General features: G+C 40.8%; 1 protein-coding gene across 1 annotated transcript; it reads right to left on the bottom strand.

The window, feature by feature from the left end:
• Positions 1-64: 64 nt before the first annotated feature.
• On the bottom strand, positions 65-27,675 carry slc10a2 (solute carrier family 10 member 2). Its single transcript, XM_059963327.1, has 6 exons — positions 27,278-27,675; positions 20,096-20,214; positions 19,905-19,993; positions 12,884-13,059; positions 8,502-8,659; positions 65-435 (listed from the first exon to the last, which is right to left on the bottom strand). The coding sequence occupies exons 1-6, from the start codon at positions 27,673-27,675 to the stop codon at positions 200-202; spliced, it is 1,176 nt and encodes a 391-aa protein (XP_059819310.1). The 3' UTR covers positions 65-199.

Here is a 27,675-nt window from a genome sequence, read left to right as displayed (position 1 = left end):
ATTTCCTGTCCCTTTCTGCACTCTTCTGCTTATCAGAGAGCAAGGGAGGTACCTGAAGGATGAAACCAGGGTGAGGTCATGATAAAGGTGCGTAAATTGTTCTTTTGAAACAGAACTTCCGCAGTAGTATCTGTAAGGGCAGATCCATAATGACCTATGGCAACACGTATGGTATCAAGGGACATAATAAGCAACAGCCTTACAGGTTGGTATTTGTGTCCAAGCTAGAGGTTGATGACTTTTCTTCAGTTGGGGGCCCTCTTTTCAAGATGCCATTGAGTAATTTCCCATCTGTGTGGGAGTCCCCTTTAGGTAGTTTTTCATCTGCTTCTAATCCTCCATTTGTATAAGCAAAGGATATGTCGTTTTCTTCATCATCTTGTTTATTGCAGTCGCCTCTGGTTCTCTTGCCATGCCATTTGTACAATTGATAAGCTGAGTGAAATGTATAACGGTAACATTTTCACTTATGTAAGATGAAGGAATTTAATATAGGATGACATTCCAATATACTTCAAAACCATCATTAGGCAATAAAAGTCAAGTAATGGAAAATGAAAATTTAAAAACCCCAGATTCTGAAAATATGAAATAAAATAGTAAATGCTAGAAACACTCTGGAAAATATCATGTCAGTGTATCAGGTGACGAATATTGTTTTCCATCTGAAATGTTAAATCTTTCTCTTTCCAAGAGTGCTGCATTATCTTTTTGAGTGTTTATAGCATCTTCAGCTTTTATTTCAGATCATCTTGATTTTCAACATGATCAATGATGAGTATTTTATGGAATGTCTTTATGGAGGTAAAAGTTTGAGAGGATTCCTAAGCAGAGGGCCAGATGATAATGTGTGAGATGTTTGAGTGGTTGTAAGAATTTGGGCAGTGAACAGGCAATACATATACTTTACCTTAAAGGCATTGACATCCTGTACAGGTCTCAAGCCCCATGCTAAGCTAATTCAGAATCAGGTTTATTATCACTGGCGTGAGATGTGAAGTTTGTTAATTGATGGAAATGGTAATAGAATACAGCATAAGGTGGGATAAAGCAGGTAGCCTGATCTCCTTCCAGGTTCAGTAGAAGTTGTAGTGGGTGTTAGGCCTTGGAACTTTAAAGTAGGTGGGGCTGGGTGAGGTTATTGGTAGGCTTTGCAATACAGGGATTTTTGCTTTTTCCACCTATTTCTCTGGTGATTTGCTTGGAAGTATGAGTAAATATGTTGTCTACCACAATATTTATTAGAAGTGTAGCCAAGAAAACTTAAGTCAGTAAATTTTTTGAACATCCTCCATAGATGGGTATCTTGAATATTTATCAGTGTAAGAATTCCAACATAGATTTATATTGCGCCTTTTATAGACTTGTTCTTTCATTCCTGTTGATAAAAGTCTATTCTGGGATATGGGAAAAGGGTAGTTACGTAGAGCTAGGTAATGGATTTGATTTGTATTGTTTGTAGTGTTTGTATTTGCCCAGTGTTTGGAAGTGTGATATGCTGAGGAATTCAATGGCTTACTTCAATGCTTGTAGGTGCCTCATTACTTAACCTCTGGATCCTGTGTCCCTGGTCTAATGTATTTTTATTTCCCTTTTTCAGTGTAGTCATACCCAGACCAACAGATATAAGTGGTAACATTCAGTTTTTAACATTAAAAATTTATCCAATGTCAATGTCCTTTTCATCAGAGCCAGTTCTGTAGTTCCATAGAACATTACAGCTCAGAAACAGGCCTCTTGGCCCTTCTTGGCTGTGCTGAACCATTTTTCTGCCTAGTCCCACTGACCTGCACCCGGCCCATATCCCTCCACACACCTCTCATCCATGTACCTGTCCAAGTTTTTCTTAAATGTTAAAAGTGAGTCTGCATTTACCACTTCATCTGGCAGCTCATTCCACACTCCCACCACTCTGTGTGAAGAAGCCCACCCCCATGTTCCCTTTAAACTTTTCCCCCTTCACCCTTAACCCACGTCCTCTGTTTTTTTTGCTCCCCTAGCCTCAGTGGAAAAAGCCTGCTTGCGTTCACTCTATCTATACCAATCATAATTTTATATACCTCTTGTCAAGTCTCCCCTTATTATTCTGCGCTCCAGGGAATAAAGTTCTAACCTATTCAACCTTTCTCAGTTTCTGAAGTCCCGGCAATATCCTTGTAAACTTTCTCTGCACCCTTTCAACCTTATTAATATCCTTTCTGTAATTCGGTGACCAAAACTGCACACAATATTCCAAATTCAGCCTCACCAATGCCTTATACAACCTCACCATAACATTCCAACTCTTATACTCAATACAGTACTTTGATTTATAAAGGCCAATGTACCAAAAGCTCTCTTTACTACCCTATCAACCTGTGATGCCGTTTCTAGGGAAATTTTGTATCTGTATTCCGAGATCCCTCTGTTCTACTGCATTCCTCAGTGCCATACCATTTACCTTGTATGTTCTATCTTGGTTTTTCTTTCCAAAGTGCAATACCTCACACTTGTCTATATTAAACTCCATCTGCCATTTTTCAGCTGGTCCAGATCCCTCTGCAAGCTTTGAAAACCTTCCTCACTGTTCACTACACCTCCAAACTTCGTATCATCAGCAAATTTGCTGATCCAATTTACCACATTATCATCCAGGTCATTGATATAGATGACAAATAACAATGGACCCAGCACTGACTCCTGTGGCACACCACTAGACACAGGCCTCCACTCAGAGAAGCAATCCTCCACTACCACTCTGGCTTCTCCCATTGAGCAAATGTCTAATCCAATTTACTACCTCTCCATATATATCTAGCAAGTGAATCTTCCTAACTAACCTCCCATGCCGGACTTGTCGAGGCCTTACTGAAGTCCATGTAGATAACATCCACTGCCTTCCCTTCATCCACTTTCCTTGTAACCTCCTAGAAAAACTAATAGATTTGTTAAACATGACTTACCACACACAAAGCTGTGTTGACTCTCAATAATAAGTCCCTGTCTGTGTAAATACTTGTGGCTCCTATCTCTTTGTACTCCTTCCAATAATTTACCTAGTACCGATGTCAAACTTACCGGCCTATAGTTTCCTGAATTACTTTTAGAACCTTTTTGAAACAACGGAACAACTTGAGCTATCCTCCAATCCACCGGCACCTCACGCGTTGATACCGACATTTAAAATATATCTGCCAGGGCCCCTGCAATTTCAAAACTAGTCTCCTTTAAGGTCCAAGAGAACACCCTGTCAGGTCTTGGGGATTTATCTACTCTGATTTGCCTCAAGATTGCAAGCACCTTCTCCTCTTCAATCTGTATAGGTTCCATGACCTCACTACTTGTTTGCCTTATTTCCATTGACTCCATGCCAGTTTCCTTATTAAATACAGACGCAAAAAAAAAAACCATTTAAGATCTCCCCTATTTCTTTTGGTTCCATACATAGCTGACCACTGATCTTCAAGAGGGCCAATTTTATCCCTTACTATCCTTTTGCTATTAATATACCTGTAGAAGCTCTTTGGATTATCCTTCACCTTGACGGCCAAAACTACCTCATGTCTTCTGTTAGCCCTCCTGATTTCTTTATTAAGTATTTTTTTGCACTTTTTATACTCCTCAAGTACCTTATTTGCTTCCTGTTTCCTACACATATCATACATCTCACTCTTCTTTATCAGAGTTCCAATATCCCTAGAGAACCAAGGTTCCTTATTCTTATTCACTTTGCCTTTAATCCTGACGGACATACAAACTCTGCACTCTCAAAATTTCTCCTTTAAAGGCCTCCCACTTACCAATGTTACGCCTGTGGCCCCCTCCTTTTTGAGAATCGCAAGATCACTATTAAGTCAGGGCAGGAGACCCAGGAAATGAGAGAGAAACGTTTGGAATGTCCTGGCCGCCAGCGATACAAAGCTACGGGAAAGGTCATTGTCTCTTGGAGACGGAATTGTGTATTGAGTACTATGCTTCGTGGAAGCCCTCAGGCAACGTGGTCTGGTTGGGGGATGGCATCATTCCCCCCTGAGTGACATCTGAGACCCCGTGAGTGGGGATAAAAGAGGGTCTGTGGGAACAGCCCCTTTAGACGCACCGGAAGAAACGCTAGAACTCCTGTAACAGCGTAATAGTGAAAGCCGGTGGAAAAGCCCACGTGCGTACTTTTCCGTTTGCCTCGGAATTGGTGGGTCTTACCACGGAAGAACAGCTTTAGCTAACACAAAGGAGAAATCAACCCCCACCGACTCTCGAAGGATTGACATCATAAAAAGAATGGGCAAGTTTAAACTCTCTCTCTTGACTCCAACCAAAGGCTGCATGCAGCCTGCAGCTTGAATGAACTAAAATGACTTTTATATTTCCATCGGACAATACATTATCCTCTAGACAACGATAGCGCTATTTCTTATTGATTATTATTATACCTGCACTTTTAGATTTAGTATTGACTACGTATATTAACTGTATGTTTGCATTGATATTATTTTTGTGTATTTTTATCAATAAATACCATTAAAAATAGTACCATCAGACTTCAACGGACCTCTCTATCGTTGCTGGAAAGTGACCCAGTTACGGGGTACGTAACAATTGGGGTTCTTGTCTTGAGATTTGACACCAAATTGGGAGGCCAGTGAATCGGGCTTGTAAGTCCAAATTTGGATCTGGTTATGCGGGTAGCCAGACGGGAAACCAGCAAAGATGGACGTGGATGAATTTATAGAAAACCCGACTCTAGAGGCGGCCACCAAATCGGACTTGATAAATCTGGCAAAAGGGCTAAACCTCGCAGAGGTAAGGTTGTCCATGAAAAAGCGGGAGGTGCGAAGGGCAATATCTCAGTATTATATTGGGAAGAATGTGTTTGCAGCTAAGGTGTTGGAAAATAGCCCTGAAAAGGTACCAGCTGGTGGGATGGCTCAGTTAGAGTTGGAGAAATTAAGGTTGGAACATGCAATTAAGTTAAAGCAGCTGGAAGCAGCTGAGAAGGAGAAAGAAAGAGCCGAGAGAGAGAAAGAAAGGGCCGACAAACAAAGGGAGCATGCGCTCCAGCTAAAGGTGTTAGAGGTGAAACGTGAGCATGAGTTCCAGCTAAAGGTGTTAGAGGTGAAAAAAGAGCAGGACAGGGCTGAGAAACAAAGGGAGCATGAAATTCAGTTAAAACAGCTGGAAGCAGCTGAAAAGGAGAGAGAGGGCCAAGAAAGAGAGGGAGAGAGCTGAGAAAGAAAAGGAAAGAGCCGAGAAGGAGAGGGAGGCAGAGAAACAGAGGAAACATGATTTGGAGATGGAGAAGTTAAGGCAAGAGCGAAGAGATCAAGGGTCAGACCAAGAGGAGTGGTTCAATGTTAGTCGGGAGTTGAGGTTAGTACCTCCGTTCGAGGAGACAGATGTTGATAGTTATTTCTTGCTTTTTGAGAAGGTGGCAGTGAATCAGAAGTGGCCCAGAGATCAGTGGGTGGCGCTGTTACGAAGTGTGTTAAAAGGGAAGGCACAACGAGCATATACGGCGTTGTCCATGGAGGAGGAAGAGGCAGAGAGTTATGACAAAGTAAAAGCGGCCATTCTCCGGACTTATGAATTAGTACCTGAAGCGTATAGACAAAAGTTCAGAAATTTAAAGAAAGGGTGGAATCAGAAGTATACCAAATTTGCCTATGAGAAGGTTGTGCTCTTGGACCATTGGTGTACAGCAGAAATAGTGGAAGAGGATTTTTGGCGTCTCAGGGAGTTAATTCTGATTGAGGAATTTAAAGGTTGTGTTTTGGAGGATATCCAGATGTATTTGAATGAGAAGCCGAATAAGTCCATCTCAGAATTTCCTATGGAAGGAGCAGACGAAAGCCTATTTCGCCAGGGTGCACAAGCTCCCCACTTGGGAATTAACTGGAAAAGAGGCGAGGGTTAATGGGGACGCCATTTTTAAATAGCAGAAGCCGGTTTTAAGGGATTTCGACAAAGCATGTGAATAATAAAAGACAACCCCCATGGAAGCCTGCCTGTTAAGTTTGAAAGCAACATAAAGATTAGTATTTGCATGAATTTTTGTAGTATACCCACAAGCTAAGATCACAACTCTTTAGTTTTGTTTGCTAAAGAAAAATAAGACCTAAAAATAGGTGGTTATTAAATTGGAGTCTGATGCCACAAGACTTTAGTAAGGTACAAGATATTAAAGGAAGTGACAATGCAATCGGTAACTATCTAGATACTGAATTGAATGTATAACTGTATTACTCTGTAGAAAAAAAACTTTGGTATTGTGTTAGATTCTAAAATCCTGTAAGACTCTGTATTACTTTGTTTTTTTCCGATGGTTAAAAATGCGTTGAAGAAAGGGGGTGTTACACCTGTGGCCCCCTCCTTTTTGAGAATCGCAAGATCACTATTAAGTCAGGGCAGGAGACCCTGGAAATGAGAGAGAGATGTTTGGAACGTCCTGGCCGCCAGCGATACAAAGCTACGGGAAAGGTCATTGTCTCTTGGAGACGGAATTGTGTATTGAGTACTATGCTTCGTGGAAGCCCTCGGGCAATGTGGGCTGGTTGGGGGATGGCATCATTCCACCCTGAGTGACATCTGAGACCCCGTGAGTGGGGATAAAAGAGGGTCTGTGGGAACAGCCCCTTTAGACGCACTGGAAGAAACGCTAGAACTCCTGTAACAGCGTAATAGCGAAAGCCGGTGGAAAAGCCCACATGCGTCCTTTTCCATTTGCCTCAGAATTGGTGGGTCTTGCCACGGAAGAACAGCTTTAGCTAACACAAAGGAGAAATCAACCCTCACCGACTCTCGAAGGACTGACATCATAAAAGGAATGGGCAAGTTTAAACTCTCTCTCTTGACTCCAAGCAAAGGCTGCAGCTTAAATGAACTAAAGAGACTTTTATATTTCCATCGGACAATACATGATCCCCTAGACAATGATAGAGCTATTTCTTATTGATTATTATTATACCTGCGCTTTTAGATTTAGTATTGACGACGTGTATTATCTGTATGTTTGCATTGATATTATTTTTGTGTATCTTTATCAATAAATACCATTAAAAATAGTACCATCAGACTTCAACGGACCTCTCTACCTTTGCTGGTAAGTGACCCAGTTACGGGGTACGTAACACCAACGACATCCTTGCCAGCAATCAACCTGTCCCAGTCCATGCTTTTTAGGTCCTTTCTCATTTCTTCAAATTTGCCCTTTTCCCAGTTTAGAACCTCAACCGGAAGACCAGATCTATCTTTATGATCAAGTTGAAACTAATGATGTTGTGATCACTGGGACCAAAGTGTTCCCCTACACACACTTCTGTCACCTGTCCTCACTCCTTTCCTAATAGGAGATCTAATATTGCATCCTCTTTAGTCGGTACCTCTATATATTGATCTAGAAAACTTTCCTGAACACATTTTACAACTTTAACCCGTCTAGACCTTTAAAAGTATGGGAGTCGCAGTCAATAAGTGGAAAATTAAAATCCCCTACTATCACAACTTCAAGTTTCCTGCAGTTGTCTGCTATCTCTCTGCAGGTTTGCTCCTCCAATTCTCGCTGACTATTGGGGGGTCTGTAATACAACCCCATTTATGTGGTCATACCTTTCCTGTTTCTCAGCTCCACCCACATGGCCTCGGTAGACAAGCCCTCTAACCTGTCCTGCCTGAGCACGGCTGTAACATTTTCCCTGACTAGCAGTGCCACCACCCCCACCCCCCCCCCCCCCACCCTTCATCCCTCTACCTCTATCAAGTCTGGAACATTGGAACATTAAGCTATCAGTCCTGCCCCTCCTGTAGCCAAATTTCACTAATGGCTACAATGTCATAATTCCACGTGTCAATCCACGACCTCAGCTCGTCAGCCTTCCCCACAATACTCCTTGCATTGAATTAGACACACTTCAGAAGATTATTACCACCACACACAACCCTTCTATTTGTGACTTTGCATGAAACTTTAATGTTATTTATTTTCACCCCCGCTCCACTATCTACTCTGGCACTCTGGTTCCCATCCCCCAGGCTCAACCCAGGCTCCTGTGTATTTAATAATATTTCGCCCTGAAACTTTCAGATTTGGCATTATTTCATTCATATCCAGAGATTTGAATAACCTATTCCATTATAAACCCAGGGCTAGGTGGAAAGCATAATCTGCACACAACAATAATCTACTTGCTGTACTCTGTGCAGTTACAGTGTCTTCTAAATTTATCTTTTCATTCTAAATCTGTTCTATTTATCCCTTCCCACTAGCTCCCTCCTTGAATAACTAATTCTCCACCTAACCTCAATTACCTTCTCAACAAAAATAGTCTAATTCAGATGAAAAGTTTGTGTGCATACATACAGTGTTGCCTTTTCTACACTTGTCATTGTCATGAGCTCACTAACCATTTTGTAATATCTGATGTTTTCCTTTTGAACCCAGACCCGAACCCACTTTCCAATCATCAATCCCCAGCTCATTTCAATACTAGCCAAAGATCTTTGTGAAAAAATAAGGAATAAAATCTTGCCTCCAATCATTATAGCTGCAAACAATATTTGAAAAATGCTGTAGATGAGCGGGAAGGTGAACATGAGCACGAGCTGCTCAGGTGAGAAGGAGATCTGAACGATGGTCGTGCAGAGCTGAGTGTTCTGTGCACCAGTTTCCAAAGCTACAGTACGGCATCTGTAAGGCAGAAGAATGTTAAAAATCCTGAACCATGCTGAATGCCGTACTAGTCAACATCACAAGGCCTTTCTATGGAATATGCACTAAGATATTGCACAGGGTTAGGTAAATACATATATTCACAAACTCATGTTGGATTCCTTTAGGAAGATAAATTTTCAGTTCTAATATGATTTTCCCTGGAGCAGAGGAGGAGACTGGCTTAAGGTTTACATAATTATTGATAGGATAAAAAGAGGAACACTTCTTCCAAAAGCAGATGTGTAGACCAAGAGGGCTTTGGTTTAGGGCAAGAAGCAACAAGTTTAGAGGGCATCTGATGAAGAATGTTTCACCCAGAGTGGTGGAAATCTGGAACCCACGCTCTGACGGAGCAGTGGAGGCAAGGGCCTCTCAATATTTCAGTAGCCGCTTGACAGCGAAGCATAGACGGCTATGGATGAAGTGCTGGTAAATAGGATCAGTACAATGCATAGGTCAAAATGCTTGATACTATGCTTTGTATCTATGACTAGTTATTTTTTTCAAAGTCATTTTAGTAAGTGTAAATTAAAACCAAATGGAAACAATACACTGATTTGCACATGCTGTCACGAGTGTTTATATAATGATACATAGCTAGTGCTTAAAATAGATAGTGCATCTAACTACCAAACCACAAAATGAACTGTATTACACTGATAGCAATTATAATGGGAATTGGTAATGCATAATTAGATGAAATATATGGGCTCAGTAGTGGTGCAATATTAGACACTGCACTCAGCAAGATTCATTGAAGAATGAAGAGAAATATATCACTAGAGATCATTTAAAAACACATTTTGGTTTCAGATTGGGTTAGGTTTTGATAGTGAAATCTGATCTAATCCAAATTTTATCCAAGGAGGTGAGAACCATAGATGGAAATCTGAAAGGATGAAAAAAATGTGGATTGCAGCATTACTGAATCTATGCTTGTGAATGTATAGACAATTCATGTTATCTGCCGGAAACTTTAGAAATGAAATAGGAGTTGCAAAGTATATTAATAGAAGCAGTAAATATAGGACAAGAGAGAAGAAAAACAAGTACCGAAGACAACTTTTATGTATTGTTTGTTGGGTGTTGATGAAATAATGGTCCTAGTCTCAGATGTCCACGAGGCACACTGTAACTTCCAAAAGTTGATTGATGGACTTTTGCTTAAAAGGTCTGTGGTTAAATATGGGGTTCAAGGAAGTCGCAGTCAATCTTGAGTATGTAGGGATCTAAGGTGCTGATAACAGTACTCAGTAGAGAAATTAGCTTGGAAAAAGAATATCATATCTCACTAATGAAAACTGTCCAAGTTCAGAAAGGGTATTTTTTTAAAAATGATACCAAACTGAATTTGCTGTAGAAATTGATCAATAGCACAAACATTACAGAATTAATTATTAAGTGCTTGCATTGATAAAGGCCTTATAAAATCTTAGGACCTCCCAAAATGCTTTGCTGTCAAAATAATCTTATTGAAGTATATTCAGTACTGGGATGCAGTACTACACAGTCCAGCATCTTGGGAACAACAGTGAGATAATTGCCCATAGTACAATGACACTACATTGCCCTCATTCAAAGGTTAAATATATAAAATCGCCTTTTACAATACATTCTAGAGAGGGTTTGCACCTAAACCTGACTCAAAATAAAATTGTTACTGTGAAGACACAGTTGATAGGCATGTATCTTGAACTTGAAACCCCACTATCTTTGGCAGATATGCAACCATGAATGGACTCCTAAAGCAGGTGTGCTTTTTGTTGGTATTAACTCATAGAACTGGAGATGACATTTTTTATACTCGATTCACTGTTCTCCCAGGTGTGTACGGCTGTTACTTTCAGTGCAATAAACTAGATGTAATCTTATAAATACGGTTTTACCAGAACAAATTAAACAGTAGGAAAAAACATATTCACTCCTATCTCTGAAACCGAATCTAATATAAATGATTAAAAGTGTTTTGTTTTTTTTCTTAACATACTCTTGACCTCATAATCTACCTGGTTTTAACCTAACAGTTTATTGTTTGCCTGTACTTCACTTTGTCTGCAACTGTGAAACTATTCTGTATTTTATTATTGTTTTCTCTTGAAGTATCTCAATGCATTGTTGAAATAAAAAGGTTCTTTATGGATGGCATGCAAATCAAGGTTCTTTACTACATCTTGGTACATATGACAATAATAAACCAAATTGCTAGTTTCATTTTTAAGTAGCTATGGCTGATGGTGTAGTGGCATCAGCGCTGGACTTTGGGGTGCAAGGTCCCAAGTTCAAATCCAGCCGGCTCCCGGGCATGCTTTCCGTGCTAGTTGAGCTAGCAACTCAAGCTAGCAACTCGACCTCGTAAAAAAGAAATTGCCTGCTACAAAAACATCAACAGCAAAAAAGTTGATGGCCTATGCTCTCTCATGAGTTGATGGCAATTTCTCTCTCTCTTCTACTGTATACTTGCCTGGATAAGTTGTAGACAGAGTACGTTTGTAGATGGTATAATGGCAAATGAAGTTTAATGCAGATCAGCAAAATTTTTGCATAGCTTGACACAAAAACGAGGAAACCAAAATAGACTAGGAATCTTGGAATATTCTTTATGTTCAGTTTTCAGAAAAAGTCAAAAGAACATCCTAATACTTATCATTAGTTTAAATCTACCCTGATTTTTTTTTACGAATAGTACATCAATGTAATGACAAAATTTTCAGACAGATTACTGGGGGCAAAATTTGGACACAATTAAGGAACAGGTGAACAGTAGTATTTTTGTAACTGGTAAATTATACATTTAATTTATAGTTTATATGTGTGACATGGGCATGAAACAAATTAATAAAGGGCTTGTGAGCAGCTGGGGTAATAGGAAAATAAAGAAAAAGGAACCCTAATTTCAGGATGAAATTTAAACAAAGAACATAGTGAATAGGTCTGACAAGAAAAATGTTTGGTAAAGCTTGTGTATTTTTTTAGAATGCATTTTAATATGCCTTTGCTTTTAACATCAAGTGTGATCTACCTATCCCTGTCACTTGCACCTTTTTAAAAAAGTGAACAGTTAATTTCTAAGTACTCTATAATTTCAAAACTAGGCTGAGTTAGAGCTGCATTCAATCTGACATAAATGTATTCAATATTTCCATATACTTTAATTTTGTCATATTTTCCCTCACTCATTTATTCAAACCATTTTGCTTTAATATCTCTTATACATCTGCCCATTATCTAATTATTAATTATTGCAGCCACCTCTCCTGTCTACAGGTGCTTTTGTTTACTTGTCTCTCTCCTTATTCTGTTTATAATTCACTTTTCTATTACTTTTCAAATCTGTGAAATGATGAGATGCTCAAGCATCAATACTTGTTTTCTCTGCATGTTTCTGTTTTCTCTTCTAGAAGATGAACATAGAAATTAACAGCACATTACAAGCCCTTCGGCCCACAACGTTGTGCCAGCCATCAAGCCTACTCTAGAGACTGCCTTGAATTTCCCTAGCGCATAGCCCTCTATTTTTCTCAGCTCCATGTACCTATCTAAGAGGCTGTTAAAACACCCTATTGTATCCGCTTCCACCACTGCCACTGGCAGCCCATTCCACACACCCACCACTCTCTGTGTGAAAAACTTATCTGTGACATCTTCCTTGTACCTATTTCAAAGCACCTTAAAACTATGCCCCCTCGTGTTAGCCATTTCAGGAAAAAGCCTCTGACTATCCATACAATCAATGCCCCTTATCATCTTATACACCTCTATCAGATCATCTCCCATCCTCCATCGCTCCAAGAGAAAAGACCAAGTTCACTCAAACTATTCTCATAAAGTACTTCCTCCAAACTAGGCAACATTCTTGTAAATCTCCTCTGCACTCTCTCTATAGTATCCACATTCATCCTGTAGTGAGGTGACCAGAACTGAGCACAGTACACCAAGTGGGGCCTGACCCAGGTCTTATATAGCTGCGACATTACCTCACAGCTCTTGAACTCAATCCCATAGTTGACGAGTGCCAACACACTAAACACCTTCTTGGCAACACTGTCAAGCTGCGCAGCCGCTTTGACTGCCTTATCGATACGGACCCCAAGATCTCTCAGATCTTCCACACTGCCAAGAGTCTTACCATTTATATTATATTATGGATTGTGAATTATTAGCATGTGATGTTTGATCAATAATTTTACAAAGTTTTTGTACCTAAACCAAGGCAGACCAGCAATACGAGCTAAAGCAAATCCTAGTCCATAACCGATAGCTGGATAGATTGTCCCAATGATCCACAGGGAAGCAGCGGTTGCCCAGGATCCTCTATACAGTAAGCCACCAGTCACGGCTATACCGACTATGAGGAAAATTCCAGTAATAGAGCCAATCTAAGAGAACAAATTATTTTGGAATTAGAAGACAAGAGCATAAAAATATACACATTTAAAATTTTGAACAATTTTAATTTCTAAACATTCTATCACAGGGAGGACATTTAGCAAAATGACTGATTGTATCACAGACTATATCAAATTCTGTGTGAACACCAACTTGCCAGCCAGCACCGTACGCGCTGTTTCCCCAACAACAAGCCCTGGATCACCAGCGACCTGAACGAACTTTTAAATATGAAGAAGAAAGCCTTCAGGTCTGGAGATAGACAAGTACTGGATGAGTACAGAGTGAACTGAGGGTAAAGCTGAGGGGGTGTGAAGACTCCTACAAGAGGAAGCTCCAGAAGAATAGCATAAGGGACATGTGTTTGGGGATGAAGCAGATCATTGGCTTCAAGGCTAAGGAAAGGAAGATCTGCTTGGATAGGGCCAACAACTTGAACTTGTTTTTCTCCTTGCTGTCCTCTCCCTCATTTGCCCCAACCACACACCCTCCCTGCCCCTGAAACTTTCTCCCTCCACCCCTCCCACCCATCTGGTGAGCGCTTGTGTTCCAAATCCCCAACTTTGGAGTATCCTGCCTCCATGGGGATGACCACCCTCTCCCACCTGACTGTGACTGCAGGTCAGGTTAAGAGACAGCTGGAGAGACCACATCAAGGCAATGCTGCTGGACCGGATGGTATCAGCCCCAAGGTACTGAAGGCCAGAGCAAGCCAGCTGTCTGGCATTTTGCAGCACCTTTACAATCTCAGTCTGAGTCCGGAGAAGATACTGGTACAATGGAAGACTTCCTGCTTGGTTCCTGTACCCACGAATGCGACTCCATCTATGGACCAATTGCCCACATCTCATATGATGAAGGTGCTGGAAAGACTGGTCCTGACTTATCTTGGACCGCAGGTGAGATCTTCATTGGACCCTCTATAGTTTGCCTACCAACCTCATGTGAGAGTGGATGATGCCATCATCTACGTGTTGCGGAGAGCTCACTCCCACCTGAATGCTGCTGCTGGCATTGTGAGAATCACAAGTTTTGATTTCTCTAGAGCCTTCAATACAATCCAGCCACTTCTTCTGAGCGAGAAGCTGCAAAGGATGGGTATCGACAAATCCACTGTCTCCTGGACTACTGACTACCTGACAGATAGAGTCCAGTTTGTACAGCTGGGTAATTCTCTGTCTGAGATGGTGGTGAGTGGCACTGGAACACCACAAGGGACTGTCCTGTCTCCATTTCTGTTCACACTATACACCTCAGATTTTCAATACAACTCTGAGTCTTGTCACCTGCAGAAGTTCTCTGATGACTCTGCGGTGGCTGAGTGAATCAGGGATGGGTAGTAGTCAGAGTACAGAGGACTGGTGGACAGATTTATGGAATAGTGAGGGAGGAATCACCTGCTCCAGAATGTGGCCAAATCCAGGGAGATGGTGATTGATTTTAGGAGGAAGAGGACTGTGACGAGTCCTGTATACATTCTGGGAGAGGAGGTTGTAGTGGTGGAGTAGTACAAATACTTGAGTGTTCACCTCAACAGCAGCCTTGACTGGCCAAGGCTGTTCGTAACAAGGGGATGAGCAGACTACTTTGTAAGGAAGCTGAGATCATTCGATGTATGCAGCAGGACGTTGGAGATCTTTTACCAGCCTGCTGCAGTGAGTCCAGTCTTCTTTGCTGCTTTATGTTGGGGGAGCAGTATCGGTGCTGGTGATGCAAAATGACGAAATAAGCTCATCAGTAAGGCTGGATTCGTCCTTGGCTACAACCCAGAGTTACTGGCAGAGAGGAGGTCACTAAACAAACTGTTATCCATTATGGACAGTCAGGCACATAGGGATAAATTTGTCCCGGTGAGGAAGATAAAGAATGGTAGGGTGAAGGAACCATGGGTGACAAGTGAGGTGGAAAATCTAGTCAGGTGGAAGAAGGCAGCATACAAGAGGTTTAGGAAGCAAGGATCAGATGGGTCTATTGAGGAATATAGGGTAGCAAGAAAGGAGCTTAAGAAGGGGCTGAGGAGAGCAAGAAGGGGGCATGAGAAGGCCTTGGTGAGTAGGGTAAAGGAAAACCCCAAGGCATTCTTCAATTATGTGAAGAACAAAAGGATGACAGGAGTGATGGTAGGACTGATTAGAGATAAAAGTGGGAAGATGTGCCTGGAGGCTGTGGAAGTGAGTGAGGTCCTCAATGAATAACTTCTCTTCGTTATGCACCACTGAGAGGGAACTTGATGACAGTGAGGACGATATGAGTGAGGTTGATGTTCTGGAACATGTTGATATTACGGGAGAAGAGGTGTTGGAGTTTTTAAAATACATTAGAACAGATAAGTCCCCGGGGCCAGATGGAATATTCCCTGGGCTGCTCCACAAGGCGAGGGAAGAGATTGCTGAGCCTCTGGCTAGGATCTTTATGTCCTCATTGTCCACGGGAATGGTACTAGAGGATTGGAGGGAGGCGAATGTTGTCCCCTTGTTCAAAAAAGGTAGTAGGGACAGTCCGGGTAATTATAGACCAGTGAGCCTTATGTCTATGGTGGGAAAGCTGTTGGAAAAGATTCTTAAAGATAGAATCTATGGGCACTTAGAGAATCATGGCCTGATCAGGGACAGTCAGCATGGCTTTGTGACGGGCAGATTTTGTCTAACAAGCCTGATAGAGTTCTTTGAGGAGGTGACCAGGTATATAGATGAGGGTAATGCAGTGGATGTGATCTACATGGATTTTAGTAAGGCATTTGACAGAAGGCATGGGATCCAGGGAAGTTTGGCCAGGTGGATTCAGAATTGGCTTGCCTGCAGAAAGCAGAGGGTTGTGGTGGAGGGAGTACATTCAGAGTGGAGGGTTGTGACTAGTGGTGTCCCACAAGGATTGATTCTGGGACCTGTACTTTTCGTGATTTTTATTAACGACCTGGATGTGGAGGGTAGAAGGGTGGGTTGGCAAGTTTGCAGATGACTCAAAGGTTGGTGGTGTTGTAGATAGTGTTGAGGATTGTCGAAGATTGCAGAGAGACATTGACAGGATGCAGAAGTGGGCTGAGAAGTGGCGGATGGAGTTCAACCCAGAGAAGTGTGAGGTGGTACACTTCGGAAGGACAAACTCCAAGGCAGAGTACAAAGTAAATGGCAGGATACTTGGGAGTGTGGAGGAGCAGAGGGATCTGGGGGTACATGTCCACAGATCCCTGAAAGTTGCCTCAGAGGTAGCTAGGGTAGTTAAGAAAGCTTATAGAGTGTTAGCTTTCATAAGTCGAGAGATAGAGTTTTAGAGTCATGGGGTAATGATGTAGCTCTATAAAACTCTGGTTAGGCCACATTTGGAGTACAGTGTCCAGTTCCGGTCACCTCACTATAGGAAGGATGTGGAAGCATTGGACAGGGTACAGGGGAGATTTACCAGGATGCTGCCTGGTTTAGAGAGTGTGCATTATGATCAGAGATCAAGGGAACTAGAGCTTTACTCTCTGGAGAGAAGGAGGATAAGAGGAGACATGATAGAGGTATATAAGATATTAAGAGGAATGTATAGAGAGGACAGCCAGTGCCTCTTCCCCAGGGCACCACTGCTCAATACAAGATGACATGACTTTAAGGTAAGGGGAAGGAAGTTCAAAGGGGATATTAGAGGAAGGTTTTTTACTCAGAGAGTGGTTGGTGCGTGGAATGCACTGCCTGAGTTGGTGGTGGACGCAGATACACTACTGAAATTTAAGAGACTACTAGACAGGTATATGAAGGAATTTAAGGTGGGGGCTTATATGGGAGGCAGGGTTAAGGGTTGGCACAACATTGTGGGCTGAAGGGCCTGTACTGTGCTGTACTGTTCTATGTTCTATGTTCTACATCTTCTCCATGACTTACTGAATAAGCAGCGGAGCACCTTTTTGAACAGGCTTACTCAGCCCCGCTCCCACAAGGATCATTATAGAAAATGCTTCCTACCAAATGCAATCATCTCTGTGTGTTAGGATAACACTCATCATAGTACAACTGTCTCTGGTTTATTACTTTGTACGTTCTATCATTGCACTGTATTGCACATTAGTACATTATTATTGTGTATATTTTTATTCTGTACTTTATTAGTAGTTAAGTCTGCACACAGAGAAGTGTGTTTTTAAGTGTTGCCGCTGTAACTAAAGAATTTCCCATTTGGGATCAATAATGTAATTACTATTACTATTATTATTATTATTATTATTATTATTATTATTATTATTATTATTATTATTATTATTATTATTATTATTATTATTATGAGAAATGCATGGTAGTAACCAGAAGTGATATTGGATCTCACACAAATGCAGACAAACGTGAATGCAGAGATTATCATTGTTGTGTATTGTACATGTAATATGATAGCTAATGATAATAATAGGAATTGTTGATTTGATTTTATTTTTGTCTTAGTGCCTAAAATTTAGTAAAAATCTACTTTATACCAATGGCCTTAATTATAAGCCCATTTTAGAAGCTTGCAAATTAATCAGAATAGAGTAAACAACTAATAATTAAAAAAATTTCTAATGTATTGATTTCAGAAGAATTGTCTGCTAATGGTGTTGAATATAAATAATGAAAGTTGGAGGACTGTAGTATACTATATTTCACAAAATTCAAAAATTTTGGTCAAATTTTAGAGCTTGCTATGTTCTTCAGTAACGTTGCAGGTAATCCACCTTTCTGACCAAACTCCCTGAATCTTTGATTCCTTAGTGTCTCAAAGGTCTATTAATCCACGTCTTCAATATACTCAATGGTTAATTCTTGTTTAACAAGTTTTATTCTTGAAGTAATTGAAGTAAATCTGAAAAATACATTTTCTAGAGTAAAGGTCAAAGGACTTAAACTGTTCTTAAAACCCTGTGTCATTTATAATGGCTATGTTCCTCATTATTTGCTGCAGCCTTGTAGAAAGTAAAAATTTCTTGTAGAAATTGCAAAGCAAATCCACAAGGCTATGCTTCTCCAGTTCTTCAACAATTGTCAGTGTGTTTGCTCCACCCACACACAGCTGATTGAATATGTAGAAATACTACATTAATTCAATGCTCCTTTCAATCTCAGAGATGCTGAGATAAATCTTGGGATGCACTGGGACGCACCATCAGTGATGTAACCTGGGATGATTTCAGCATTGGACCCTCTTGCCCAGGCGATCCAGCCAGGGTCGACCAGGCCCTGACTTGAGTCCCAGCAGTATTGGTCCATGGATCACACCTCTAGATCCACAGCCATCTGGAGGCTCGCTCAGCAGCCTCTGTGATGGTCCTGATGGCTCTTTTCTTTGCAGCTTCCATAATGCCAAGGAGTGAGTAGGTTCTGCACATTGAGCAGCCTCCAAAATCTCTATTTCCCACCTCTTAAGGCTGGCATTGTGTCCTCCTCCCCTGTCTCTTACTCTGCTCTACCAGCTCATGGTATTTGGATTTAGAAACATAGAAACATAGAAAACCTACAGCAAAATACAGGTCCTTCAGCCCACAAAGTTGTGCCGAACATGTCCCTACCTTAGAAATTCCTAGGCTTACCCATAGCCCTCTATTTTTCTAAGCTCCATGTACCTATCCAGGAGTCTATTAAAAGACCTTATCGTATCCACCACCACCACCGTTGCTGGCAGCCCATTCCACGCACTCACTGCTCACTGAGTAAAAAAAATTACCCCTGACATCTCCTCTGTACTTAATCCCTAGCACCTTAAACCTATGACCTCTTGTGGCAACCATTTCAGCCCTGGGAAAAAGCCTCTGACTATCCACACAATCAATGCCTCTCATCATCTTATACACCTCTATCAGGTCACCTCTCATCCTCCGTCGCTCCAAGGAGAAAAGGCCAAGTTCACTCAACCTATTCTCATAAGGCATGCTCCCCAATCCAGGCAACAACCTTGTAAATCTCGTCTGCACCCTTTCTATGGTTTCCACATCCTTCTTGTAGTGAGGCGACCAGAACTGAGCACAGTACTCCAAGTGGGGTCTGACCGGGGTCCTATATAGCTGCAACATTACTTCTCAGTTCCTAAATTCAATTCCACGATTAATGAAGGCCAATACACAGTATGCCTTCTTAACCACAGAGTCAACCTGCGCAGCTGCTTTGAGTGTCCTATGGACTCGGACCCCAAGATCCCTCTGAACCTTCACACTGCCAAGAGTCTTACCATTAATACTATATTCTGCCATCATATTTGACCTACCAAAATGAACCACTTCACACTTATCTGGGTTGAACTCCATCTGCCACTTCTCAGCCCAGTTTTGCATCCTATCAATGTCCCGTTGTAACCTCTGACAGCCCACCAGACTATCCACAACACCTCCAACCCTTGTGTCATCAGCAAACTTACTAACCCATCCCTCCTCTTCCTCTTCCAGGTCATTTATAGAAATCACAAAGAGTAAGGGTCCCAGAGGCACACCACTGGTGACCAACCTCCATGCAGAATATGACCCATCTACAACCACTCTTTGCCTTCTGTGGGCAAGCCAGTTCTGGATCCACAAAGCAATGTCCCCTTGGATCCCATGCCTCCTTACTTTCTCAATAAGCCTTCAGTGGGGTACCTTGTCAAATGCCTTGCTCAAATCCATATACACTAGATCTACGGCTCTACCTTCATCAATGTGTTTAGTCACATCCTCAAAAAATTCAGTAAGGCTTGTAAGGCACGACCTGCCCTTGACAAAGCCATGCTGACTATTCCTAATCATATTATACCTCTCCAAATGTTCATAAATCCTGCATCTCAGGATCTTCTCCATCAACTTACCAACCACTGAAGTAAGTCTCACAGTCAAACGTCTCCTAAAGCTGTTGTTACTTACCTTCAGTATTATTTTGGCCTTTTTTGGCCACCTGTGGTTCACATAAACTCCAGCAGCAACAGGAATTATGAGGCTTGCCAGGGTAATACCTGAAGTACATAATGCACAGGTTTATTCAGTTCCCATAAATAAACATGTTAAAATATAAGTTCCCGTTTTGACAGTTACAGAGTAATTCACATGTAGTTTACCTATGCTGTCATAAGGGATCTGAATGATGTCTGAGTCAACCCAAGTTCTTGTGTAGAGGAAGAGGCAAAGAGGCATCATTCCCATTCCCAGTACTGTGGAGCATGTTGTCATGCTGATACTGAAAGAAGGACAAATATATGAATAATTACAGTAGGTATATCGACACATCCTAAAGCCTCAGTGAGCAAACAGGTACAACGTTATTTATTTGGATGGGATTGCCGACTTTATTAAAAGGATAAGTGCAGCTAAGTTGTTTATTTATTTTATTTACCTTGCCATTAGCATCACAATTTAATTGATTTTTAGCAATTGAAGACATCTAAATAAGTTTATTTGTATTTCTGATTTTATAAAATAATTCTTATCTTTTAAATACGAGGGGTGGTTGATAAGTTTGTGGCCTAAGGTAGAAGGAGTCCATCTTAGAAAACCTAGCACATTTATTTTTCAACATAGTCTCCTCCTACATTTACACACTTAGTCCAGCGGTCATGGAGCATACGGATCTTGGATCTCCAGAAAGAGTCCACAGCAGGGGTGATTGATAAGTTCGTGACCTAAGGTAGAAGGAGATGAATTATACAGCTCTCGTTACATGCACATGCAGTTCAACTCCTTGAATGATTCTGCAGAAAGTTTCAAGTTAATAATGCATCTCCTTCTACCTTAGGCCATAAACTTATCAATCACCCCTGCTGTGGACACTTTCTGGAGGTCCAAGATCTGTATGCTCCATGACCTCTAGACTAAGAAAATAAATGTGCTAGGTTTTCTAAACTTGACTCCTTCTACCCTAGGCCATGAACTTATCAATCACCCTTTGTAATAATGTAAAACTATTTAAACTCTTGTTATGTTTCTCTTATTAACAGAGAGTTTAAAACAGTTCATGACATTGACAAGGCCATCAGATATGGATAGGGCTTGCAAATTCAGCTTACAGGATCACAATGGAATTCAAACCTCCAGCTCAATTGATCCCATAGAGCAGCAAAAGAGGGGTCATGGGGGAAACACGAGGAAATCTGCAGATGCTGGAAATTCAAGCAACACACACAAAATGCTGGTGGAATGCAGCAGGCCAAGCAGCATCTATAGGAAGAAGCACTGTCAACCTTTCAGGCCAAGACCTTTTGTCAGGTCATGGGGAAAGTCTGGTGGTGATTATAGGTGTATAAAATATAATTTATTTCATTAAATTGAATAGTGCTATATTGCAACAATCAAATCGTGTGGAATTACATCTTTTATAAAGCATGTTAATTGCTTCCAGTACCTTTCAGAGAAGACTGAGGTAATCTTTAAACACTACTGATTCAGCAATTGAGGGTAGTAATTTTGTACCCTCCTGCCCCCAACCAAGTTTGATTTTATTTGCATGTTCCTGATTTTCTCCAAAACAGAAGAAAGTAATTTAATTGCTTCCATATATGTCCTATTGAGCTGCCATTGATTTAAAATAACATTTTTCTCATTATTGTACCTAATTATTTTTGATAATAGAAATATAAATAATAACCATAAGACTATAAGATATAGGAGTAGAATTAGGTCTGCTCTGCCATTCCATCATGGCTGATTTATTTTTCCTCCCAACCCCATTCTCTTGCCTTCTCCCCATAACTTTTCATGCCCAAACTAATCAAAAACTTATCAGCCTCCACTTTAAGTATACTCAATGGCTTGGATTCCACAGCCATCCATGGCAATGAATTCCACAAATTCACCACCCTCTGGCCAAAGAAGTTCCTCTTCATCTCTGTTCTGAATGGATGTCCCTCTATACTGAGGCTGTGCCCTTTGGTTTTAGCTTCACCCACTATAGGAAACATCGACTCTATCTAGGCTTTTCAATATTCAGTAGGTTTCAATGAGATCCTATTATACTCGCTTCTAAACTCCAGTGAGTGTAGGCTCAGAGTGTAGGCTCCTCATATCTTAACCCTTTCATATCCAAAATCATTCTCCTGAACCTCCTTTGGACCCTCTTCAATGCCAGAACATCCTTTCTTGATTAAGGGGCCCAAATCTGCTCACAGTACTCCAAGTATGGCCTGACCAATGTCTAATAAAGCCTCAGCGCTACATCGTTGGCTTTCTATTTCAGTCTTCTCAAAATGACTGATAACATTTTGCCACAGGGGTCAGTGCTGGGCCCGCAACTGTTCACGATATACATTAAGAATCTGGCAGACAGGACCAAGTGTAGGGTGTCTAATTTTGCTGATGACACTAAATTAAGTGGAAAAGCAAATTGTGCAGAGAATACGAAGAGTCTGCAGAGAGATATAGTTAGGTTAAGTGATTGGGCAAGAGTCTGGCGGATGGAGTACAATGTTGGTAAATGTGAGGTCATCCATTTTGGAAGGAAGAATGGAAGATCAGATTATTATTTAAATGGTAAAAGATCGCAGCATGCTGCTGTGCAGGAGAATTTGGAAATTCTTGTGCATGAATCACAAAATGTTGGTTTTCAGGTGCAGCAGGCTATGAAGAATGTAATTAGAATGTTTGCCTTCTTTGCTAGAGGGATTGAATTTTAGAGCAGAAAGGCTATGCTGCAACTGTACAGGGTACTGGTGAGGCTGCACCAGGAGTGCTGTGTGCAGTTCCGGTCTCCATACTTGAGGAAGGATATACTGGCTTTGGAGGAGTTTCACCAGGTTGATTCCAGATGTGAGGGGATTAGACTATGAAAAGTGATTGAGTCACCTAGGACTATACTCACTGGAATTCAGAAGGATGAGAGCAGATCTTATAGAAACATATAAAATTATGAAAGAGATAGATAGATAGAGGCAGGAAAGTTTTTTCCACTGGTAGGTGAAGTCAGAACTAAGGGACATAGCCTCAAGATTCAGGGGAGAAATTTAGGATGGAGATGTGGATGAACTGCTTTTCTCAAAGAGTGGTGAATCTGTGGAATTCTCTGCCCAATGAAACAGAGAAGGCTACCTCAGTAAACATATTTAAGAGAAGGTGGGATAGATTTATACATAGTAAGGAAATTAAGGGTTATGGGGAAAAGGCAGATAGGTGGAGATGAGTCCATGGTCAGATCAGCCATGATCTTATTGAATGGCAGAGCAGGCTCAACGGGCCAGATGGCCCACTCCTGCTCCTATTTCTTATGTTCTTATTGTATTTGCCTTCCTTACCACTGATTCAACCTGAAAACTAATCTGCACAAGGACTCCCAAGTCCCTTTGGGCCTCTGAGTTTTGAATTTTCTCCCCATTTAGAAAGAAGTTGATACCTTTATTCCTTCTACCAAAATGCACGAACATACACTTCCCTACATGAGATACGATCTGCCACTTCTTTCCCCATTCTCCCAAACTGCTTTGTCAGCAATATCTGCCCTTCCATCTAACTTCATATCATTGGTAAACTTGGCCACAAAGCCATCAATTCCACGATACATATCATTGATATATAACATGAAAAGAAGTGGTCCAATGTTGAACCCTGCGAAACACCACTAGACACCAGCAGCTAAGTAGAATAGGCCACCTTTATAAAGACTATTTGCCTCCTGCCAGTCAGCCAGTCTTCTATCCATGCTAGTATCTTTCCTGTAATACTATGGGATCTTATCTTGTTAAGCAGCCTCATGTGTGGCACCTTGTTAAAGCCCTTCTGAAAATCCAAGTAAACAACATCAACTGACTTTGTCTATCCTGCCCGATATTTCCTCAAAGAACTCCAACGGATTTGTCAGGCAAGATTTCCCCTTAAGGAAACTATGCTGACTTTGACCAACTTTATCATGTGCCTCCAAGTACCCCAAAACCTCAACCTTAATAAAGGACTCCCAACACTTTCCCGACTACTGAAGTGAGGCTAACTGGCCTGTAATCTGCCTCCCTCTCTTCTTAAAGAGTGGAATGACATTTGCAAATTTGCTCTCCTCTGGAACCATGCCAGAACCCAGTGATTCTTGAAAGATCATTACTAATGCCTCCACAATCTCTTCAGCTACATCTTTAACAATCTTGATATCAAACAAAAAATTGAATGAGGGAAAATCCTCCCTTACACAATATTCAGTCCAGAAAACACTACCTACAATTCATTTATGTTATAGCTCTGCGCTTTCCTTTCTTGATGCTTCAGTCCCCCCAATGATATAGATCTCTCTTAAACAAAGGAGAGCAATAGAAATACTGAATTGCAGCAAAAGGGCCATTTTTGCAAATATGCAATATTGCCCCTGCTGAAATCACAAAGAGAACAGAAAATTCTGGAAAGGAACAGCAGGTTGGTCAGCATATAGAGGATATTTCGGTAGTTTATAACCTTTGGCCAATTGTAAAAGAATAAAATTTGCACAAGATCTTATATATAGAAGTAAAGTCATAAACACATTCAGGAAAAAATATTGTAAGCATGTAATATGCAATGGCAGCAATAATCATGAATCAGGAGTCTACTTGGAAAGGATTTGGACAAGAAATAAGGGTTTTAAAGAAATGCTTAAGGGTAGGAATATTTTAAAAATTGTGGGGAACATTTGCAATTTACTTCTTCAACAAAAACATTGAATAATTTCTCATTGCAGGAACTGCCTTTTTAAGATTGCTCAATCTGCAATCCCACATTCAAACCCTGGTGGAAAATTGAGAATCCATTCTAATGGGTTCCCAAGGTTAGTTAATCAGAACACGTACATGATTATGAGAACACAAGAAAATAGGAAGATGAGTAGATTCCCCAGCCACTCAATATGTTCAGAGCTGATTTACACTGGTCTCAACACTTCTTCAGCAACAGATTCTGCAAAACCCGAAGTACCACAATCTCTCAAAAATTTATCTATCTTCAACTTAAATATAATAAATGACCTGGTTTCATCATCATTGGATAAAGTATTTTAAATAACCAGCCCCCTATTTTGCAGCCATGTCCTTTTCTATGTGACATTTTCACTATAGTCCAGTTGTCTTTCTCCTGTTTCAAGGTAAATCAGAAGGGGCTAGCAGTATTTCTGCCATTCACTATTAAACTATAAACCATGCTCTAAAATCTGTGGATGTTAATATTATATAGGTTTGGGCCTGAATTTGGGTATAGATAATCGTTAATGCTGCCTGGGCTTCTGTATGAAAGACTTGGAGAGATCCTAGTGGATATCATTTTAGTGCCAGAACGAGTTAGGCCCTTGGACAGTAAAACAAAACAATAAGGAATCAGCCAAATAAAAATAAACAGTGGTTATTTAATTTTTGATTCAATATAATAACCCATAACAACAGAAGTAATTTATGCTTACTATCTATTAATGAAGAAATTCTATGTAAAATTCGTCATCTTATTGATTTTAGTAAAACTTGCCTATTTCTGCAACATGCCTCAATATAGTTTTAATGCACATTTCCACGGCAAAGATGAGTACTTTATATGATGGGTAGGGTTAATACACAACAGTAGTATTCTGATGCAAGATTATAAACTGAATTCTGTCTTTCCATATATGCTGCTGGATCTGTGGGGAATTTCCAGAATCTTTTTGATTTACTTCCAATCAGAATAGAGTCAATATGTGGACAATCACATAGTTGTGTATAAAATGTTCCTGTTGTGGTAATTGTACATAGACCTGACTCATGGACAGACCAATTGAGGTCTTCTGTGTTCATTGCCCTGTGAATTTGTAGAAAAATATGCTTGCTCCTGCATGTACTGCAGAAAACTTTAGCTGATGAGCTGTAATCCACACAGCATAAAGCACTTCCCAATCAATTCACTCTATTTTAAATATTACCAAAGTGCAACAGAATATTTGATAGCTACCTTTCACAGATTTGAACAATATGAGGATTTGCTTCTTCCAATCGACCTCTAACCATTTACATTTTGCATCATCTTCCTTAAATGAAATAAATCCTGCATTATTTAATTCTAACTGTTATGAATGTGCCGCAACTCTGAGGGGCCAAAGGGTACAAAGTCGCCCCCTCCTTTTTGAGAATCGCAAGATCGCTATTAATTCGGGTCTGGGACCCAGGAAATGAGAGAGAATCCACAAGGTTTGGAATGTGTCCTGGCCTCAGCGAAACAAAACCGTTGATAACGGCTATTGTCTCTTGGAGACAGAATTGTGTATTGAGTACTGTACTATTCATTGAAGCCCCTCAGGGGATGACCAGAATGGGCTGGTTGAGGGATTGCATCATCCCAACCTGATTGACATCTGAGACCCCGTGAGTAAGGATAAAAGAGGGTCTGGGGAACAACCCCTTTAGACGCACCAGGAGAAACGCTAGAAATCCCGTGACAGTGTTTAATAGCGACAGCCGGTGGGGGGCTCGTGTGCATCCTTCCCTTGCCTGGGATTGGCCTCACCACGGAAGAACGGCTTTAGCTAAAGGAGAGGCCACGAGTGAACAGCCACACCAACGGGACTCCTTACGGATCAAAATCATAAAAAGAAAGCCGACAAGTTTTTCTCCCAAAACTCTCTCTCTTTCCAACCATTGAAAACCCAGCGGTCCCCAAAGGCTGCAGCCTGCATGAACTGAGTGACTTTTATATTTCCATCGGACAATACATTATCCCCTAGACAACGATAGAGCTATTTCTTATTGATTATTATTATACCCGCACTTTTAGATTTAGTATTGACAACGTATATTATCTGTATGCTTGCATTGATATTATTTTTGTGTATTTTTACTAATAAATATTGTTAAAAATCGTATCATCAGGCTTCAATGGACCTCTCTACCTTTGCTTGTAAGTAACCCAGTTACGGGGTACGTAACATAACTCACACTCAGTGATTTAGCAGCAGCTTCTTCCCCTCTGCCATCCAATTTCTGAATGGACGTTGAATCCATGAACACTATCCCACTACCTTTTTTTAAAATTTCTGCTTTTGCACTGCTTATCTTAATTTAACTATTTAATATAAATATATATACACTACTGTAATTCATTTTTTTTCTATACTTATCATGCATTGGACTGCTGCCGCAAAGTTAACAAATTTCATGCCATATGCTGGTGATATTAAACCTGATTCTGATTCTGATGCACAAAATGCAGGGAATTGCCACTCTGAAAATGCCTGTGTTTAACATTTAGAAGGAGCATGTACCACTCCAACAGATTACTGCAGCATTGTTAAACTTACTACGTAAACCAGGCATAATAAGACATGAGCGAAGTCTTCTTACCTAAGATCCATGTCTCCATCCATCCAATAGGACATAATGTTAGAACCAGTTCCACCAGGACAACAGCCCATTATTAATATAGCAACCGCTTGAACAGGGTGAACGTTGAAGGCTGTTGACAGTGCAAAGGCTGTAAGGGGCATTATACCAAACTGACAAAGAAAGCCCACACAGATACCCCATGGTTTCTTAATATGGCCCCAGAGTTTCTTCGCTTCAACAGTGCAACCCATGGAAAACATGACCAAGGCCAAGAGGGTTGTCAGCACAGTGCTTAAAGCTAAGTTCAAAAGCTGGTTGAAGTTGTCGACTGGCATCAGGCAACTTGTGTCATTACAGTTGGTGGCATGTTCAGGACAGAACAGATAAGTCATTGCTGGGCTTCCCACAGCCTCCAT

This window comes from Hypanus sabinus, chromosome 3 (genome assembly GCF_030144855.1).
Source record: "Hypanus sabinus isolate sHypSab1 chromosome 3, sHypSab1.hap1, whole genome shotgun sequence".
NCBI lineage: Eukaryota > Metazoa > Chordata > Chondrichthyes > Myliobatiformes > Dasyatidae > Hypanus > Hypanus sabinus.
Note: the sequence above shows the minus strand (reverse complement) of the source record. Positions and strands in the feature narration are given on the sequence as shown.

Coding starts and splice junctions, on each gene's coding strand:
- slc10a2 (XM_059963327.1), bottom strand. CDS start 27,675: ATGGAGGCTGTGGGAAGCCCAGCAATGACTTATCTGTTCTGTCCTGAA. Junction 13,060..19,904: donor AGGCCAAAATAATACTGAAG/GTAAGTAACAAC, acceptor TTGTTCTCTTAG/ATTGGCTCTATTACTGGAAT. Junction 8,660..12,883: donor GCTGGTCTGCCTTGGTTTAG/GTACAAAAACTT, acceptor TCTGCCTTACAG/ATGCCGTACTGTAGCTTTGG.